The sequence below is a fragment of the Crotalus tigris genome, unplaced genomic scaffold, assembly GCF_016545835.1.
Source record: "Crotalus tigris isolate CLP2741 ecotype Arizona unplaced genomic scaffold, ASM1654583v1 scf7180000017933.3771270, whole genome shotgun sequence".
In the NCBI taxonomy this organism is placed as follows: domain Eukaryota; kingdom Metazoa; phylum Chordata; class Lepidosauria; order Squamata; family Viperidae; genus Crotalus; species Crotalus tigris.
Genome location: NW_024096726.1, coordinates 819,136 through 836,275, shown reverse-complemented (window position 1 = coordinate 836,275; position 17,140 = coordinate 819,136). Strand labels below are relative to the sequence as shown.

Genomic DNA, 17,140 nt, shown 5'->3' with positions numbered 1-17,140 from the left:
GAAACATACAGAAGAGGCCTTCATCCTGCAGTAGATAGACAATGACTAAAATGATAATGATAAAAAAGGTTATGTTATGATTAATGTATATTGTATTATATTAATATATTATATTATATTATGTTTTGTTACATTACATTATGTTACATTACGTTACATTGCTTCTTATGTTACATTACATTATTAATTTTTCTTGAACGCACTTCTAAACCATATTCATTTTTCCAAAAGTAATATTAGCTAGCAAAAATAGAAGAGGGATGTCTTATTCTCACTTATTTCTAAAAACTTTTAGTAAATGTGAAAACGGAATTATGGAAAAAGATGAGTCTTCAAAGCATAAGAGTTATAAGCCTTTTTTGGCACACAGCTATATAAATGGTATTGAAATCCACTATACAAATCATTCCTGGAGGAAACAATTTTATTCATAAAATAATTGCCTTAACCGCTTTCCATGAGATTAGACTAAATACAGCTAATGTTTATATCTTCAAGCACATTCAGCTGGATATTACATCAATTAATGGTAAGGGCTAATAATTACATTGTTGTTATTCTGTTTGCAATTATTTTTGTAGCTTTAAGTATTAGCTGTAATTGCACCAAACAATTTTCTTATTGCAATAAGAAAGCTATTATCACTATTGGTATCACTTAGAAGAAAGAATGGAGGGAAACCGTTTTAGATAAAGAAAAACAAGATTTAAAAGTATGAAAATGTTGTTATACAAGCTGTATAAGTACTAATTTCAGAGGGTAAATAAGCTAACAAATTTATTTTAAAATTGACTAATGGAAAGTTAATTGATCATTTTATTTATTTAATCAATTCAATGTACTTAAATTGCTGATTTCTTTAAAATAATTATTTTTAGGACAATAATGTGGCTCATGAGATAAAACAATGCAAAGAATACAGGCCAGTTTTACTCAAAGCCTATGACAGGAGTATCGTAGACATTCTACCCATCCATCTTCCCAAAGTGTAAAAACAAAACCACTGCAAATGCTATAAAAACAAGGCTTGTGAGAAGGTCATAATAACCCTTCTGAAAGCTTTTGCTAAAGTCAGATAGTGATGTGGACTAGCTGAATTTCAACTAAGAATATCTTCCAAAAACCTTCAAGGACAATGTTATATAAACCAACGTAATAAAAATTTTAATGCCTGGGCTGTAAGAATCTGATGATATATATTAGTATGTTAGGCATCTAATGACTTGGTGCATAGATTATAGACTATTTACCTTGAAATAACCTGTATTCTTATAGCTTTAACTCATTACCATTAACATTAAAGCAGGACTTGAGTTGAAACAGTCCTTTTTCCTTCTTATAGTTTGAGAAGTGTTTCAAGATTTCATTTGTCAGGCCTTTTATAGTTTTTTTAGAGTGCTTTTATGCTGGTGGTTTTTAATGGTTTGTTTTATTCTATATGAATATTTGCAATCCATCCATCAAGACCCATGGAGGTGGGAAAGATCAAGGGGGCAAGAACTACACACAATTTTAGGAAAGTCTCTTTAAGGCTTCTTGTAGGTACATAAAAATATATCTTGGAAATTCTAAGAGGAATTTTGCACCCATGTTGATAGTTAATCAAGGTGGAGTCTCTCTGAATAATATGAAATGCTTCCTTCCAGATGTCCTGCAATCTAGGCCAAGTTGCCATTTATGAGATAAGCTGTGAATTGACTCACCCACTGTTTTCAATATTGTTGCCAAAAAACCTACATGGATATATCCATATAGTTATTTAAAGGAGACTTTAAACAATATAGAAAAACTCAGTGGGAGTGGGCAGATTATAATGTTTAAATAAATAAAATAAATTGTCTCTCTACTAGTTAAAAGCAGCTTCTAAATCAATATTTCTTAAACTGTAATCTGAAGACCCTTAGAGATTCCCCCCAAGACCTTCTCAGGGTTGTGTAAAATCAAAATTATTTGCCAAATATTGAAGATACTTTCAAAAAAATTTAAAATAATACTACTCTTTTCATTCTTCTTTTCATTCTTATTTTTGTTTAAAAAATATTTTTGTTAATATGCATATAATGTTGTTATATTTCCTTCCTTCAATAAATAAATATTCAACAAATGCACCATTTTAATACAGCAAATATTAATAAGCACACATACAAACAAAATCTCTTTGGGGTCCAGCATAATTTTTAAAAGCAAACAATTTAAGAAACACTGTTCCAGATGAAGGGGAAATTGGAACGATACAAGGGAGAAGTCTATCACAGTGGTTAATGTGATTAGGACACTGGGTTGGAGATTAGCAATCCTGTGTTTGAGATCCAAGTGCTGCTGCCTGGGAGTGGTGAGCTCCTGTCACTTGGTCCAGCTCCTTGATGAGGACATGAAAGGAGCCCCTATGGATATCCCTCAGGCAACAGTGATGTCACTGGCTAATCCTTTCAACCTGGAAGCACCTTAAACAGTGTCTCTGACATTAATGGGATGGGGGACTTCTCTCCAATTCAGTGTTTAAGATCAGCCACTTGCCAAGTGATTCTGACTGGCTTACAGAGGGTTTTAAGAAAGGATATGAAAAATAAGTATTACAACAACCCATGCAACCATGTTGGAGACCAAGAGAAATCCAAATACACACCATTTAGCAGGTTCACTATTGATCCAGTCTAGTAATTGTGGAAAATTGGATCTTTCAGGTCCTCTGAAAAGAGTAGAGCTATATGGACTTCAGGAAGGATACTCTTACTATGGTACCAATGAAAGACTATCTGGAGGGGGGGAGACAAAATGGGTGTTGCATACCTAACTAAAAGTGACAGGAAGCCACACCTAACATTCCCTTCTGAGGGCCCCAGCCTGGAACATCAGGGATCTACAGGAGCAATACTCCAAGACAAGACAAATATTTTCCAAGAGGAAATGTATGTAATGCTGTGACAGATTCAAATGACAATTTGATGTCAAAACATGATGAGATAAAAGCAACATTGATGACATAAATGAGCACATCTCCAACCAAAACCTATAATTAAAAAACTCTCAGAAAATGAAGATAAAGAATGAACAAAAAATCAGATAACAGAACATAAACCAGAGGAAAGTGACCCAAATGGGGAAGTGGCAAATGAAGAGAACCACAGCTTAATACAAACAAAAGAAAATCTGCAAGATTTTGCCACAACTATGAAAACGGAAAAGATATTTTATTTTTCAGGACTTCAAAACAAACTTAAGTATAAGAAAGAAGATCTAACAAAATGGATTATAGAGCTGCCAGGAGTATCATTAAAATTTAGAAGACAAAAAATGTACATTCTACTTAACTTGTCTTTCCTATTCCCAACAATATTCACAAAAAAACAGGAAGAATTCCCCTGGCAAGCGGAACATACTGACATGGAAAGCTACATGGCAAAAGAAGAAGGCTAGAGTTATGTTCAAGAGATTCGATTTGACTTACCAGATGGAGTACTATATAATTAATTAAACACTTGTTTGAATATGATTAAAAGAATAAATAAATTTTGAATATAAAGGGGCCCTACAGTAAGAGGGATAAGATATATAAGTAGTATTAGACTTTTATAATATATGAATAAAAAGATTGGGATGGTGTATGTGAATGAAAAACTTGGGTATTTAAAAGTAATTAATTTTGAAAAAATTATGACTGATAAGAATGATCTGAATACTGAGGGGAAATTAAGCTTAAGTAAGAATCTTGAAAACAGGATATATAGTGACCTAATAAGATGACTTTTACAAATACAATTGAAACAAGCTAATCAGAAAAGATGTTATATGTGGATGTTATTGTTATTTGTACAAGCACAAGAAAAATGTTTATATCCAATCTTGTATGTATCGAAAGTATTAAGAATTATATTCGCTTAATGTTGACAAAGGAGAATACTACTGGAAGAAGAGAAGATCAAAGAAATATCATTAACTAATATATTGATTATGGAATTATAGAAATTTATTATTGATTGTTTTTAAATATATGAACCCAGACAACAGACTGTTTACTAAGCACTAAATATTGCTATTGTAAAAAATCAATAAAATATATTTTAAAAAGAAGGATGCTCTTATTCACACATACAGACAATCACACAACCACTTTTCTCTTATTTCTTGTTGTTATTCTTTTAAAAATCTATTTTAAATGGTTTATGTTTGAGAGCTACATGGAATTCATCACAATATCTTTTTTGCCATGCTATTTATTCCTTCCCTTTAAAACATCACAGAAAAGAGATCTATCATGACCTCTAATTATGTTTTGAAGCATTGTAATGTGAAATGTGTGAGTACAATCCCCTTCCTGGATTAGCATCCAATTTCTCTCCCTTCAACAGGTTCCCTACTAATAGGGGCTTTAGAAAGCAGGTGAAGCCACCTAAGTCTTGGGTTTGGGGGGGGAGAGAAAGAAAATAATGATATCACATGATTGTATCAATTTATACAACCACAATTTCTTCTGGGAAAGAGTAAAACCAGGCCTTTGAACCTTCCAAGCACATAGGAATACATGTTTACTCTACTTAAACCTTAAAATGGTACTTCTGATCAGTACATGAAAAAGAGTCTTACTACATTCTATACCTTTTTATTAAAGTATAGTGTATTATACTTTATACAAAGTATAAAGTATTAAATAATGTCATTGCCATGTGAAAGAAGAAGTGTGGTTACAGATAAAGTGGGGAAGGGGACCCTGATCTTACAAAATGATAGACCCATGTCTGTCAGCACTCAGGTCAATGAAAAAGAAACCCCTGAGAAAACTGCCCACCCCCAAAAAAACAAACAGCCTGGAAATCTAGCACAGCTCCTAATCTAATATTTTCCTCCAGCGCAATCTTCTTACATGGTACAGACAAAGCCTTACAGCTTTACAAGCATCAGGGCTTACATCCTGTATTGCAATAGGACAAAGCATGAGTATTCTTCCTATCATATGTCAGTACAGGCCACCAAATAAAAAATGAGAAAAATCTTACACAAACCTTTCGTAATTTCAGGGTATTCCAATCCAAGACATCAAATCCATTTTATCTGCTGTCCTGTCACAAGAGAGCCAAAGCCATCTTCCCGTCAGAAGAATAATGAGGATAAGGCAAAAATGTTTTCTATTTGCCAGTTTAACAGATGAAACCTTTGCTCTCTGCTTGATGTAAAGTAACACCAAGCTGATTAGACCTGATAGTGATCCTCCCTAGAGGATTCCAATGAACAAGTCACAAAGGGAGCGGGTCAGAAAAACTAGAGAAGTAAATGATGAGACGGGGGAAAAGAGATGAAAAGGATGGTTTTAATAGCCTTGTCTACTAGACTTGCCAAGATAAAACAAGAAGGTTTCTTATTTTTCTCTTTCCTAATATTTTACCTTTTAAAATATAACAGTTTCATTGGGTAATTGGCTGCAGGTTCACACTTTCTGAACTTCCTATTGACATAAATTATGAGTAGAAAAATGTTGAACCAGTATGTGCTAATTTTTGTTACTGAAATGGATTCTAAAGACTTCTCCTTCTCCTTCTCTGTCTCCCTCTCCTTTTCCTTTTAGTCACACAGTATGGAACTTTTGAAACTGCTTGGGATTATGTGAATTATTAATATCATGTAAAAGCCCAGAATGGACTGTCCTCTTCTGTCTATTCCTCTAAGACAGCCTGGTCACTTCTCTAAAAGCTGTCTTGGCTCAGAAACCACCATAAGGCATGTTGTCAAGTCTTTCCCAAGATCTATAATGTATACCAGATCTCCTCTGGAAGATTAACACCTTGCTGATCCTCTCAGAAATAAATATATAAATGCACACATATGCACATACAGACATAAACATACCTCATTTGTTTTGGAAATGTTTATGAAAGAATTTCAATAATAATCTCTAAAAGCTTGATAAGAACTCCCATTGCAGAAGCCACGCTAATACTAAGGTTTGATCTAACATTTATTATATTTAAATGTCATCTTTCTACAAAAAAACATACATGAAAGAAATTAATGTTAAAAAAATCTACATTTAAAAGATTGCACATATGGGTTTTGCTAACTAAACTTGAAAAGTAATTATAGGCTAAACAATACTGCAATTGTTTTAACCACTTCTTTTTTTAAAAAAAAAAAAAGCATTCTGTCAACTTCTTATACTGATAAAGCTGATAATTTTAGCAATAAATGTCCTTTTTGTTAGACAATCTGCTGTTTACATCTTTATCTTAGTTAAAGGCTGTAGGTCAAGGGCAGCAGCCTGGGACCTTCCAGATGTTTAGACCACTGCCCTTTTCTGCCTTTCAGACACAAAGGATTGTGGGAGTCACCAACTCAAACAGCCAGAGGGCTCAAAGTGAACAAGTTTATTCTGTCTTTAAGGCCACATTCAGCTCCTGCAAAGTCCTGAGATTCACCCTCTCAGATACAGATGATTCTGGTGGAACAGAGGGAGAGACAGTGAAGAGCCAACCTGATGTGTGATCATCTATTTCCTTGATTGAATTCCATCATCATTTGAGTCCATTTCTCTTACCCTCCATTCCCATCTTTTTATTTTGCTACCTTATTTAATAATGCAAATTATATTTGTATCTCATGTTAATTATACCTAAGAATTGGGTGTTTTCCACGTTAGAGAAATTTGGTACAGTTTACCACAGTGCACAATATATTTTTTAAAAGCAGGTGTAAGGGCATCATTTTTGGGATGCTCCCCTGGCTATAACAAGCCATTTCCATCCATCAGTCATTATTAATCACTGTTAAATAATTGGATAATTAATGTTTAACCTATTTCTTTCCTAATCTCCACCTTCCAGAGATAGAGGGACAGAGAGAGAACCACTCAATAGCAACTGCATCTCTTTCTTTAAGCTGCATCTCTTTCTTTAAGCTGCACAACTGCAAGCCACTTCAGAGGGATCTATGAATGCTTAGCTCTGATGCTTGGAAAGAACATTTTGAATCCTGCCCATCTCTGTTCTCGTGTATGTCATCTGAAACCAGTGATGTCATCTGTAGTTTCTGTGTCATGACTCCTAGTGTTTGATCAGTCTTTCAAATCAGAGACAGAAGAAAGGTGTTTGTGTAGCACATGTTACATTGCCCCAGTAATGGTTATGAGCTCCATTTACTGCTTTTCCTGCAGATAAATGCCAAAAGTCACATATAAACAACCTGGGTTCTCACATACTATGGATATCCTCAAAGTTATTATCTGCTAAGCCAGTAAGTAAAGTCAAGCTATTAGAATCATTCCACATTTGTTATGTGTTTCACTTTGCTTCCTGTTGTAATTATGAAAAAAGAATTTTTCTGAACAGAGCACAGCCTATATACATGGACATAGGCTGTTATTGTATAGGTTACCACGTGTAGCTATGGAAACCTACAATGGAATGTTTTCCACAATCTCAAATAAGTGAAATCTCAGTTCTACTTTTGTTACCAACATCTGCTCATTTCAGAATCTAAAAGGCTCTACTGTCTTTCATTTTAAAATTTGAAAATTTCATAGCGTGATTCATTGCCATTATTGTACAACCTACTCTCTAGAACTCAAACAATATAGCAAGTGTTCCTTATAAAATTATGTTGCTGTCTAGTAAGAAACCAAATTATGCAGTCGAGACAGATGCAAACAAAATTTATACTAGCAGTCAGAAGAAAGGGTTGGGATATTTTAATGTGATCTTTTGAATTTTATAGTAAAGCTGATGAATTAGTACCACTCACTCTCAATTTATTGCTAAAAAGCAGAATAATATAGATAAGATTAATGCCATAGTTTAGTATAATTTAGTTGTACTTTTAAGCTTCTAATAGATTATAGTTGGGGGGGGGCTGAAATTATACCCCTAGCAGCAATAGCAATGATGTAAGAAAAGTCATAAAGCCAAATCAATTTCCAGTATGAATGATCAAGGTTGAAATGAACAAGAGGGTGTTATTTGGAAAACACTGCTTATATGGACCCATTTCAACTGGGCTTTCAGCCAGCATGTAGAATTGAGACTGAATGTTGGGTGACCTGTATTTAGAAACAAAAGGGAATGGTGTAGCCCTATTAATTCTCCAATATCTCATTGTCACTTCCAAATGCCATTGATCATCCTGGACTACAGTCCACACACATCCCCCTTTCTTTTTTTCCAGTTCCCAGAACATGCAACATTATATTGTCAAAATTTAGCAACAGCGATGTAAAGATGGCATTACTTTATTTGCCAATTTTCTATATTTTTGTAGGAAATGAACAGCAGGTCCATTAATTATTTAAATTGCTTTTTAACTGTAACATGTTTATTAAACATACTTGGGTTTTTTAAAAAAAAAACATTCCAAACCTCCAAAATGGGGAGGAAAACTCAAGTTTAATTTGTGTTCCCTCTAATAATGTTATCACACGACCACAGCATCACAGGAACTTTTGAAAGAGTGAAGCCTTTGGCCTAAAAAAGAATTTCCATCCATAATGTTCAAGAACCATTGGGGCAAATTTTCTAGAGTGTGATGTCACTGAGATGCTAACAACATTTGGCTCTATACTGTTTTGTCATCTAGTTTCATACCACAGTTACAGATTAAGTTTGATAATGGGCTGGATGAGCATAAGCAAGCTTACACTGCATGTAGCTCATGAAGAGATAATGTTGGTCAATAAGAAACCAGACAAGAAACTCTGGTTTTAGCCTATTCTAGATAGAGTTGCACTTCTACTAACACACACACACACACACACACACACACACACACACACACGACAGCATCTCCTGAAGTTCAACTACTTTTGAACTTCCAGAAACTGCCAAGCGGTGTATTTCCATAACTGAATCCGATGATTTCGCTGCAAGCATTAAGAAGCAAGAGGAAGCTAACAACACACTGTATGTCTGTAGCTTAATGACATGATGAGATTAGAGCAATGTGCTTCATTTGAAATAATCCTGCAAGAGAATTCAAAAGTTTCAGCTGATGCTAAACTACTAGCTACCATGTGATCACTGGAATATATTGAAAAATCACAAATAGCTGCCAGTTATTTTCCAGGCACAGTTCTTGTGATGGAATGTGCACCTGCAGCTGCAGAGCAAAGGTTTTTGCCAACTCAGAGCTTTCCCAGAAAGAGGCCCAATTCAAGAGATTTTGCAACCCCGAGCTGATAGAGGAGGGGCAAGAGGATCATGGTGGCCAAACCTTAGAATCTTTGAAGATGTACCTAGTAGCTTAGAAAGTTAGAGCTTTAGTTTGGCAAGATTCTGTCCATTAGGCACAAGCAAGTAAAGGATTGGACTTAATTGGATCTCATTGCCTCTTCTTTGCACTTGACCTGACAGTTCAAGACAATGGTTTAAATCTTTGAAGCTCTACATGATTGGCTTTTCCCATGCTTTTAAAAGAAAGCTTTTAAGCTGAGATTCATATCTTATTACAAATATTATAGATAACTCAGGTGGAATTTCAGATGGCAGATAGGACATGATTACATATGCATATTTGATACTCAGATGGCAGATAGGACATGATTACTCAGATGGCAGATAGGACATGATTACATGTCACTCAGATGGCAGATAGGACATGATACTCAGATGGCAGATAGGACATGATTACATATGCATATTTCTTCTTGACTACCCCTGGCTGTCTCACAGTTCTTCCACATACTCTAGATCATGGGTGTCAAATTCAATCACGACACATGACATATCGTGACATATTGTGATGTTTTTTACTTTTGCGGAGCCACAGTGGACGTGGTCTGCACATGATGTATCTGGCCCGTGGGCTGTCGATTTGACACCCTTGCTCTAGATATATCCAAATTAGGACTATGGAGATCTCATCACCAGCTGGGCACTCTGGCCAAGGTTGTCTGTCTGCCACCCAGTCCGCTGAAGATCTGCTACCAGGTTTTCTGCTATTCCTCAACAAAGTCATCTTTTATAGAGGTTTTTTGAGCAGTAGCAGGTAGCGCCACTAGGACTAGGTGAATAAATGAGAGAAAAGAAAGATTGGATGGAATACTTATCTTGGATAGAAAGAATGGAAGGGGTTCCCCCCCCCCCGGCTCAAATAACAGAAGGGCAAATTAAGTGGGAGGAATAAAGGCAGGAAGAGTAGGCAAAAGTGAAAATTAAAACAAAAAGGGCATTCAGCATTTTGGGCAGGTCTTGTGTGGAGCATTTGTTCATCAAGCAATGAAGTCAAAGTGGTTTGGTGTTTGGGGCTGATCTTTACCTTTCTAAACTCTTTGAAGGATCCAGCTCTCGAATACAGAGGAATGTTGGCCACAGAGAAGCTGTTTGCCCTGTTCTCCATACATATGTTGCTTCCCCATATTCATAATGAATGTCTGAATACATCTAGAAAGAAAAAGAACTGGATGTTCTCTGAAATTCTGAAAATGTAAGTCACACAATCAGCATTTTTAAATTCCTCTTTTCCAAGGAATTAGCTGCATGGAATTTTAAACACTTATTTTGAAAGAAAAAAACAGATGCTTAACTATAATTAGCCTCTTTTCTGCTACAGATTTCTTAGAGAAAGATTGTCAAACTATTATCAAACCATAGGTAGACTCAGATGACCCTTCTTACTTTTGTGATTATCTGGTATGCAGCTAAATTTTGCTAAAAGTTGAAACACTGCAAAGAGATAAGATCCTGGCTGAGTAGTCCAAAATTCTATAAAAATATATAGATGTGAATTGTATGGGATATTTTTTTTTTCTTTCTGCACATGCTTGTCTTATTTTCACACATGCACATTCAAAACTGTCTGTCATCCATACACATGGTGGCATTTCTGACTTATCACACATCCTGCTCACACAATCCCATTTCTGCAATATCTTCAGATGTTCAGAACATAAACTCAGTGCTATTCATGTGAGTAAGATGACTATGACAGTTATTCGCTTATTTTAGAAAAAAAATAATAAAGCATACTGCTGTTTGATTTTTTGACCCCTTTATAAGAATTTACCACATACAGTATTTCAAAAACCAACTTTTTTCTTGTTGTCCACAAAGTTATAATGAAGTGCATGTAAAAACAAGCAGATTTAAATGCCTTTATCAAAAAAACCCACCCCCCAAAATACAGAGAAATCAAATTAATAAACGCTTTTGAAAAATCGTATGACAACCTATTCCAATCTATTCCAATACTGATAAATATTTAAAAAGACAGAAAGGTGCAGAAGTGGTTTGTAATATTATCAGCATTTTGAAAAGATTGTTAACATTAACTGAACTTGTTACTCTATTTGTGAATTTTTACCAGGAAGTTTTGTATTAAATTGTACAATAGAAAAAGACCAAGCTGTGGCTCCCCCTTTCTTTTAGTCCATTTTTTTATTATTATTATTCTCAAGCTCATCTGGAAAAACTATGTTTTCTGTGCCCTCCTAATGACTCAATTAGCTTTATGAGGCTTTTTATGCCATTGGAGCCCAGGCAGATATTGGGAGTGTACAGAGAAGTTGTAAAGTGGAAGACTTTAGAGAATCCTTAATCAAAACTTTTCATAGCAACACTTACAACTAATTTCTGCTCTTTGGCTCTACTTAAGAGTATACTGACAAAGGTGGGGAACAATAGAAAGTTACACTTTAAGAAAATCTGCTGTAATCCAGAATTGCAACTTTACAAGCCAAATTACTAAAGGATGTTTATAAGTTTTCCAGCTGTACATTTTTAAAGAAATCCAAGTAAGAAAATGCTCACCCAAGTATGAAAATGCCGGTGTGTCCCACAAGTACGAGAAAGCCAAAACGATCGAATGATAAGTCAGGAAAACTCAAGCAGAAGCAAGAGATGAAAACAGCCACAAGACAGGGTGAAACCCCTTCTCCAGACACTTGCTTGAAGCTTCTTGAAGACTAAATGCAGGGTATTTTAAAAGAAATGGCTTTCAGTAAAGGCTACATCCTCTTGTCAATCAAACATTGCATAGTTTCTCCTAGGCATGAATCCAAAAAGACGTGGAATCATTCTATTTTTGTCTCCCATTGCAGTGGAAACATTTTTACAGATTTGTGGCAAGGGCTTGAATTTTTAGGGTGGTCAGTTAGAGGAGGAGAAATATAATTAAAAGCTCTGGTAAGGTTAAAACCAGCCCAGGAAAAAAGGACTGAACAGTTTTAAAGAGCAAGATAAGTTTTTTAAAAAAAATGCAAGTTCTTTGCAAGAACCAATAGAAAGAATGGGCTTCATTGCTAAGAAAAAGGTCATAATCTGTTATTGCAGCTATAATCCCAAGATTTATATAACTGTCACATAAATCTTAAATTTCAATTTGTTTAAAATTATATTCTTGACAAATTTACATACACAGTAAGAGATCATGTTATAGGTGAGTCTTTATAAACATTTATATTAAGTTGTCTTTTTCCCCTTAATCTCTGCCTTTAAAACATTAAAACCTTTATGTCTTTGCAATATATTTTGTATGGGAAGAAGGCATTAGGAAACATTCAGAACTAATGAAACAGAATCTGATGAATAGTAGTTTGGCCATTATTATATGTCTAGTGTACTAAATTTCTGAACTTGGAAAGTAAAATGCAAATACGCAGGAATGCTTCTTCCATTGATCTCATCACTATTTATATTCTTATATGGCAGGAAGAGTGATACCTTACTTTATTGGACTGTAATTCCCTGATTCTTTTCTAGTCCTCCAAAATATGTTCACCAACTACATCAAGCTAAAGTTTTCCTGCTGAACATCACTTGACAATTAAAGTCCCAGAAAAAAACAAAAACAAATGCCCATCAAATGTCCTATCCATCTGGGCCGGTGCCAAGTGGCAGGATTTTGGAAGCTCTGATTATCTGTCATAGATCTCTTTCCACTCTTTCATGATGTTTTGTTTACAAGAGGACTCTGCATTTTTCCTGAGTCCTAACAAATACTATGGGACTAATTCCTTACCTCTGCAATAAATAGCTATTATTATAGAAAGCTTATAGATCAATTAGTTTCTCTGCAAACACACTTGACATTGCTTAAAATGAATTTTAAAGTTGACTTACGAATGAAGGCAAATATTTGTATCCCAGGATAATGTTTCAAGATCCGACCTGGGTTGATCACTGGGACCAGTAGAGAGAAGTTCCATGAAGATGGGCTCCAGCATGAATCCAAAAATTCAGAAGAGTAAACCTCTGGTCCCAGTGACTAACCCAGATTGGTTCTTGTAAAGTTCACTTAATATGAAAAAACCAAAACAATTCAAAATAAAATAAATGCATTCTGATCCCTTCACTTATCAACGTATCAAGATATATGTGGATGAGAAATGAAATATGCTCCTCTTTCAATGGTAATTCCAATTCTGTGATAGCATCCACACATCTTACAGTTTTCCTTGATGCCAACGTGTCCATTGCTTGATGATAACAACAGCCCTGGCCTTGTGCTTGTGAATGAAGCTTCATAGAGAAGACAGTGAAAACAAGTATTTCATATACCAGAATAATACTCATTCTGAACTAAAGATCTATGTATGTTACACATGAATTGCACCCATGACTCCTAGGTCTATCACCTAACTTTAAGGGAGGTCATAGATCATCAGTTGTTTCTTTTGACTGATTTTTCTGAAATGATCTGAAACTCAGTCATGAGATTGTGTTGATTATTCGTGGTTCATCCCTTAGCAAATTGGGGTAAACAGACAAAGCAAAGCATCTCTCTTTGTCAAGTTCTAGCAGTGACTGAAAGAGCCTTTGTTTCCTAAGCAGCAGTTGTCTCCATTGACAATTGCAAGTTATGGCCACAATATAGTGCATTTTGGATGAAAAGCAGTATGTGGTTGCTAAGGAACAACAGCCCAGGAAAGTTCTTGTCCTCAAGTCCTGTGTGGTTTTTCCATACATATCTTAGTTGCCAACAGTGGGAAACAAGATACTTTTACTTAATTCAGCGTAGTTATTTCTGTTCTTATTCGCCTTATTTTTTTATATTTACTTTTCTAGGTCTTCTTTGGCTTCTGTTTTGATTCTGCTGAATGCTTTTGCGTTGGGGGAAAAGTTAATTTTCTTTTTTTAGTTCTCATTCCCACTCTTGAATTTATAAAAAAAAATCAGTCTCAAAATGAATTGGTATATGCACATGCCTTATAAACGTTTGTCCATGGATTCTGACATAGATATCCTGCAGCAATGAGAGTTTATTTGCAGGATAATTACATTTTTCTTACTATGGCTTCAGCAAAAAAATAATGTCTCTCTTGGATTTCAAGTTAACAAAAGACTGTCTAGGGCAGAGCAAATGAACACAGTTTGTAAAAAAAAAATAGTACTTTCCATCAACACCAAGCTTGACCCACAATTCATTTTTCCCAACTTTCCACTTATTTCTATGCTGATATTACTTGTCTGACATCCAAGGAAATAACATAATTGAATTATTGCCCTGCTTGTTGGGCCCCATCCTGTCTCCACCAGAACTCCATGCCTACGAATATATACTTGGAAAATAATAAGTATTACTTCTTTTTTTTAATCAGTAATTTAGAGTTTGAAGAAAAGGAAATGCCACCCTTTTTCTTATCATCATTACTGATCCTGTTTTACACCTCAACAACCGAAAGATGGAGAATTACTTAATTGCTCTTCATGCTGTTTCTGTAGAATAACCACCCAATGACCACACTTTACCAATATCCTATATTGGAACAAGACTGTTTATTTCATGTAAACAGCAAACAGGTAAGTCAGACCAGTCAGTTTTTATTGGTGATAGAATACGGCTGGCTACCAACATAATCCTTGCCTTAGAACACTTATAGTCACTCTTTGTCACCCATTTGACCAAATAAGCAATTACTATCCAATTCAAACTTTTTCTTGTAATAAAAAGGCTGAATGTCACTCTGTGCACTGGGAACCCAGAGTTTCATCCAAGATCTGACTAGAGCTTAGGTAGCTTCAGCTCAAGGTAAACCCTAAACCAGTGCAGATATTTTTTTCAGTGTATGTTCTGGTTTTCTGCCCATAGGGCACTTTAGAGAAACTGTTACTTGCTGCAAGTGAAACAGAGTCTCTAACACAGATTGTCTGAACGAAGAAATGTCCAAGAAAATCCAAATCCTGATATGTCACTCCATCCATTTCCAAAGATCTGGTGCCACAGCAGCTATGCTAAAGGGGTTTTTTAATAAATGAATAAATGGTGCTTTGTTAAGTACAATGCTTTGGTGAGAAGAAGGAGGATAAAGAAGGAGAGGAGGGAAAAGTGATATACGGTAGTCAATTCAATCATTAACAGGTTAGCCTTAAATGCAAAGTCTTGTTTGTTTTAAAACACCGTTGATTGCCCCAACCTTTTGAACAAATGGGGATATTAAAAGTTTTCACCATCCCCTGCATTTACTGTTGACACATGGGTCATGATTTGTGTCACAAGTGCTAAAAGTCCGTTCTCGTTTCAATTCATAATTTTGACGAATGCATTTTTCACCCTCATTCCCATTCTGACTTATACAGAGAAAAATGTTGAGATAACTCTGATTAGAATTCATCTATCCATTCACTGAAATCCAAATTTAGCAGAATGTTTTTCTATAAACTGAACACAGCTATTAAATGGATCTAGAAGTTAGATGATTAAGGTTTGAAAGAGCAAGTAAAGTTTACTGAGAAATACCATATATATGCTATAATAGAAAATCTGCATCACTGAGTTTCACTTCTCATGAGGAAGGAAGGAAGGAAGGAAGGAAGGAAGGAAGGAAGGAAGGAAGGAAGGAAGGAAGGAAGGAAGGAAGGAAGGAAGGAAGGAAGATTACATTTCATCTCTTAGGAAGCAAGTTGAAGGGACAAAGTATGTTTTGAAATAATCCTGGTCATAATTCTCCAGTTCATTTACAGAAGTCAGTATTTAGCAAACCGTCTATGGGGAAGCTGAAAAAAGCCCAATGAGACAGAAATTTAAAGTGCAAAACAGATGAAAAAAAGTTAGTATCTCTGAGGTTTCTCTCAAGGAGAGAAAAGGGAAAGGTGGAAGTACTCTATTCTTCTGATAGGAATAGAGACTGACTTTGGATACTACCCTTATTTTCCCCAAACCTTAGGTTAAGAATTTGAATTAATTCCAAGTTAATGTTTAGTGGGAGGAAAAGAATTCACAAGGACTGTTTGGGGAAAATCTCCCAGGTTCTAGATAGAGAGCCCCCCCCCTCTTCTAAATAAAGTTCTGTATTTAACCTGGTAGATCAATGCTAGTTCAACACAGTGGAACTAATCAGTAAAACATAGTGGGTTACATTGCCTCTGAACACTTCACAGCAACTTCTGTAACTGCTTCCTTTGAAGCAACTACTTTCTTTGTTTCTTCGTATTCCACTGGTACTTTTCCTCATAGCTTAACAATTACTGGTCAGACTTTCCCTGTGCACCCATTACAAATCTGGCTTTCACTGGAATGCTATCAGAACTTACATCAGCTATACCCACCAAGACCAAAGTGGTAGTTGAAGATATTAAGTTTCAGAAGCCACTCTGAGTGGGCAAAGGATCAGAAATTCTTGACCATCTGGGCCCTTTTTTTTTACCTCTCACTCTTTGAGCCTTCTCCTTTTCTTTCTCTTAAAAGTAAGATAAAGGGAATCTCTGTAGCAAATACTCCAAACATCCATTGAAGAAAACGCCCAGAAGCCAAGACTCACACACTATATTGAAGAGGTATGGCCCTGCAGCTTTATCTACATTTCTTTTCAAGCATATTCCACAGCATATTTGTTTTTGTAACTTTTGAAACAAGTAAATGATACCACATGTGGAAATTCTAGGTTTCCAGCTTAAAGGCAGACAGGGGCACACCCAATGGTATTTTTTAAGAAGCAAAAAGCCCAGTCTTAAGAAAAAAAGTATAAGTGCTATGTATATAATTAGAGAAGCGAATATAAATGCATCGAACAGAATTTTCTTTTCTTAGCTTAGTAATTGTCCCTTGAAAAATAAACTGTCTCTCTACAAGATGCTAGCCTAGTAAAATTACAGGCTTGGACTAAAGTCATTTTATTTGTCAGAAGCATAAAGCATAAATGCAAGAACAAAACAAAATCTGGATATATTACACAACTTTCCCCTGTATTTTAAAACTTCTTTGTATATACCATTTTCATGGTATACCA

General features: G+C 35.3%; 1 protein-coding gene across 1 annotated transcript in view; it reads right to left on the bottom strand.

The window, feature by feature from the left end:
* Positions 1–11,949, bottom strand: part of INSC (INSC spindle orientation adaptor protein) — a 126,121-nt gene extending 114,172 nt beyond the window's left edge. Inside the window, exons 1-2 of the mRNA XM_039344544.1 lie at positions 11,724–11,949; positions 10,234–10,358 (exon numbers count right to left, since the gene is read on the bottom strand). Of these exons, the coding sequence (XP_039200478.1) occupies positions 10,234–10,314 (81 nt within the window). The 5' untranslated portion in view covers positions 10,315–10,358; positions 11,724–11,949. The remainder of the gene's footprint in view (positions 1–10,233; positions 10,359–11,723) is intronic.
* Positions 11,950–17,140: the final 5,191 nt, after the last annotated feature.